The 2,500-nt window shown below is 49.2% G+C and overlaps 1 protein-coding gene across 1 annotated transcript in view; it reads right to left on the bottom strand.

Moving 5' to 3' along the window:
- The window catches only part of LOC109886933 (sister chromatid cohesion protein PDS5 homolog A-like), a 66,895-nt gene that overhangs the window by 19,134 nt on the left and 45,261 nt on the right, over positions 1–2,500 (bottom strand). The window contains 3 exon segments of the mRNA XM_031817915.1: positions 1–11; positions 171–252; positions 1,512–1,625. The exon segment at positions 1–11 is cut by the window's left edge and continues 38 nt beyond it. Coding sequence (XP_031673775.1) covers positions 1–11; positions 171–252; positions 1,512–1,625 — 207 coding nt within the window.

Raw genomic sequence — 2,500 nt, 5'->3', positions numbered from 1 at the left:
TTGGCTTCAGACTACAGAGAGGAGAGAGACCAGGTTACAAGAGGTGTGTGTTGTAGTGTGATGAAGAGGCGTGATGAAGAGGCGTGATGAAGGGGTGTGATGAAGAGGTGTGATGAAGAGGCGTGATGAAGGGGTGTGATGAAGAGGTGTGATGAAGAGGCGTGACTCACGGCAGGTAGTTTGTGAAGGTCCAGCAGTTCTCTGACCAAACCTCTCAACATGTTCTGACACTTCCACATCTCATTCAGAGCCCTGAGAGACAGACAGACAGAGACAGAGAGAGAGACAGAGACAGAGACAGAGAGAGAGAGAGAGACGGAGAGACAGAGAGAGACAGAGAGAGAGAGAGAGAGAGAGAGACGGAGAGACAGAGAGAGACAGAGAGAGAGAGAGAGAGAGAGACGGAGAGACAGAGAGAGACAGAGAGAGACAGAGAGAGAGAGAGAGAGAGACGGAGAGACAGAGAGAGACAGAGAGAGAGGACATGGAACAATACAATCAGAATACAATAGTTTAAACCAGAAGCCAAACTGACCACCATTTAACCCAGGCTGAACCCTGGAAAGACTCCCTGACAGCATCAGGAATGAAATGGTTCAACACTGATCTACAGGAGGCCTCATTATAACCCTTCAGCCTGGTTTCAGAGAGGGGCAGCTTCCCTGATATCAGGAACCAGGTGCTCATATCACCAATATACCAGGTGCCCATATCACACGCCCCATGACGACGCCACCACACCCCATGGCGACGCCACTACACCCCATGACGACGCCACTACAGCCCATGACGACGCCACTACAGCCCATGACGACGCCACCACACCCCATGACGACGCCACTACAGCCCATGACGACGCCACTACAGCCCATGACGACGCCACCACACCCTATGACGACGCCACTACACCCACGACGACGCCACCACACCCCACGACGACGCCACCACACCCCACGACGACGCCACCACACCCACGACGACGCCACCACACCCCATGACGACGCCACTACACCCCATGACGACGCCACCACACCCCATGACGACGCCACTACACCATGACGACGCCACCACACCCCATGACGACGCCACCACACCCCATGACGACGCCACCACACCCCATGACGACGCCACCACACCCCATGACGACGCCACCGCACCCCATGACGACGCCACTGCGCCCCATGGACGACGCCGCCACACCCCATGACGACGCCACTGGGTTTTTAGAAATGTTTGCAAATATATTAAAATAAGTATTTTTCTTTGAGACTAGAAAGAGCTTCCTGTTTCCATTGATCATTTAGCTTTGGTTTAGTCTGACTGTTAGTTCTCAAAGATAATCTTATTTAAAAATATATAGATCCATTATCTCATCTACAAACTTTATTTTGTTTATTTTCGTTTAAGTTGACAAAACGATTTCCCACCAAAAATGTGTTTTTTTTCCCACTGTTTTGTACTTTAACCCAAAAAAGCCCTGGTTAGGTGTGTGTGTGTGTGTGTACACTAACTTGACAGCGTTGGTATCCAGACAGGCATACAGGTAGTAAAGACATTTCATCTTCTCCTCAGTGTCCAGACTGTGAGGAACCATGTACTGAGCAAATATCTTCTCTACTAACAACCTACAGACAGAGAGAGAGAGAGAGAGACAAGGAGAGAAAGAGAGAGAGAGAGACAAGGAGAGAAAGAGAGAGAGAGAAAGAGAGAGAGAGAGAGAGAGAGAGAGAGAGAGAGAGAGAGAGGAGAGAGACAGAGAGAGAAAGAAGAGAGAGAGGAGACAAGGAGAGAAAGAGAGAGAGAGACAAGAGAGAAAGAGGACAAGGAGAGAAAGAGAGACAAGGAGAGAAAGAGACAAGGAGAGAAAGAGAGACAAGGAGAGAAAGAGAGAGAGAGAGACAAGGAGAGAAAGAGAGAGAGAGACAAGGAGAGAAAGAGAGGAGATGAGAGAAGAGAGAGAGAGAGAGAGAGAGAGAGAGAGAGACAAGGAGAGAAAGAGAGAGACAAGGGAGAAAGAGAGAGAGAGACACAGAGAGATACAGAGACACACAGAGAGAGATACAGAGACACACAGAGAGAGATACAGAGACACACAGAGAGAGACACAGAGAGAGAGATACAGAGACACACAGAGAGAGACACAGAGAGAGAGAGGACACACAGAGAGAGATACAGAGAGACACACAGAGAGAGATACAGAGACACACAGAGAGAGATACAGAGGACACACAGAGAGAGTACAGACACACAGAGAGAGACACAGAGAGAGAGATACAGAGACACACAGAGAGACACACAGAGAGATACAGAGACACACAGAGAGATACAGAGACACACAGAGAGAGATACAGAGAGACACACAGAGAGAGATACAGAGACACACAGAGAGAGATACAGAGACACACAGAGAGAGATACAGAGACACCCAGAGAGAGATACAGAGACACACAGAGAGAGATACAGAGACACACAGAGAGAAGATACAGAGACACACAGAGAG

This window comes from Oncorhynchus kisutch, unplaced genomic scaffold (genome assembly GCF_002021735.2).
Source record: "Oncorhynchus kisutch isolate 150728-3 unplaced genomic scaffold, Okis_V2 scaffold1198, whole genome shotgun sequence".
Lineage (NCBI taxonomy): Eukaryota > Metazoa > Chordata > Actinopteri > Salmoniformes > Salmonidae > Oncorhynchus > Oncorhynchus kisutch.
Note: the sequence above shows the minus strand (reverse complement) of the source record. Positions and strands in the feature narration are given on the sequence as shown.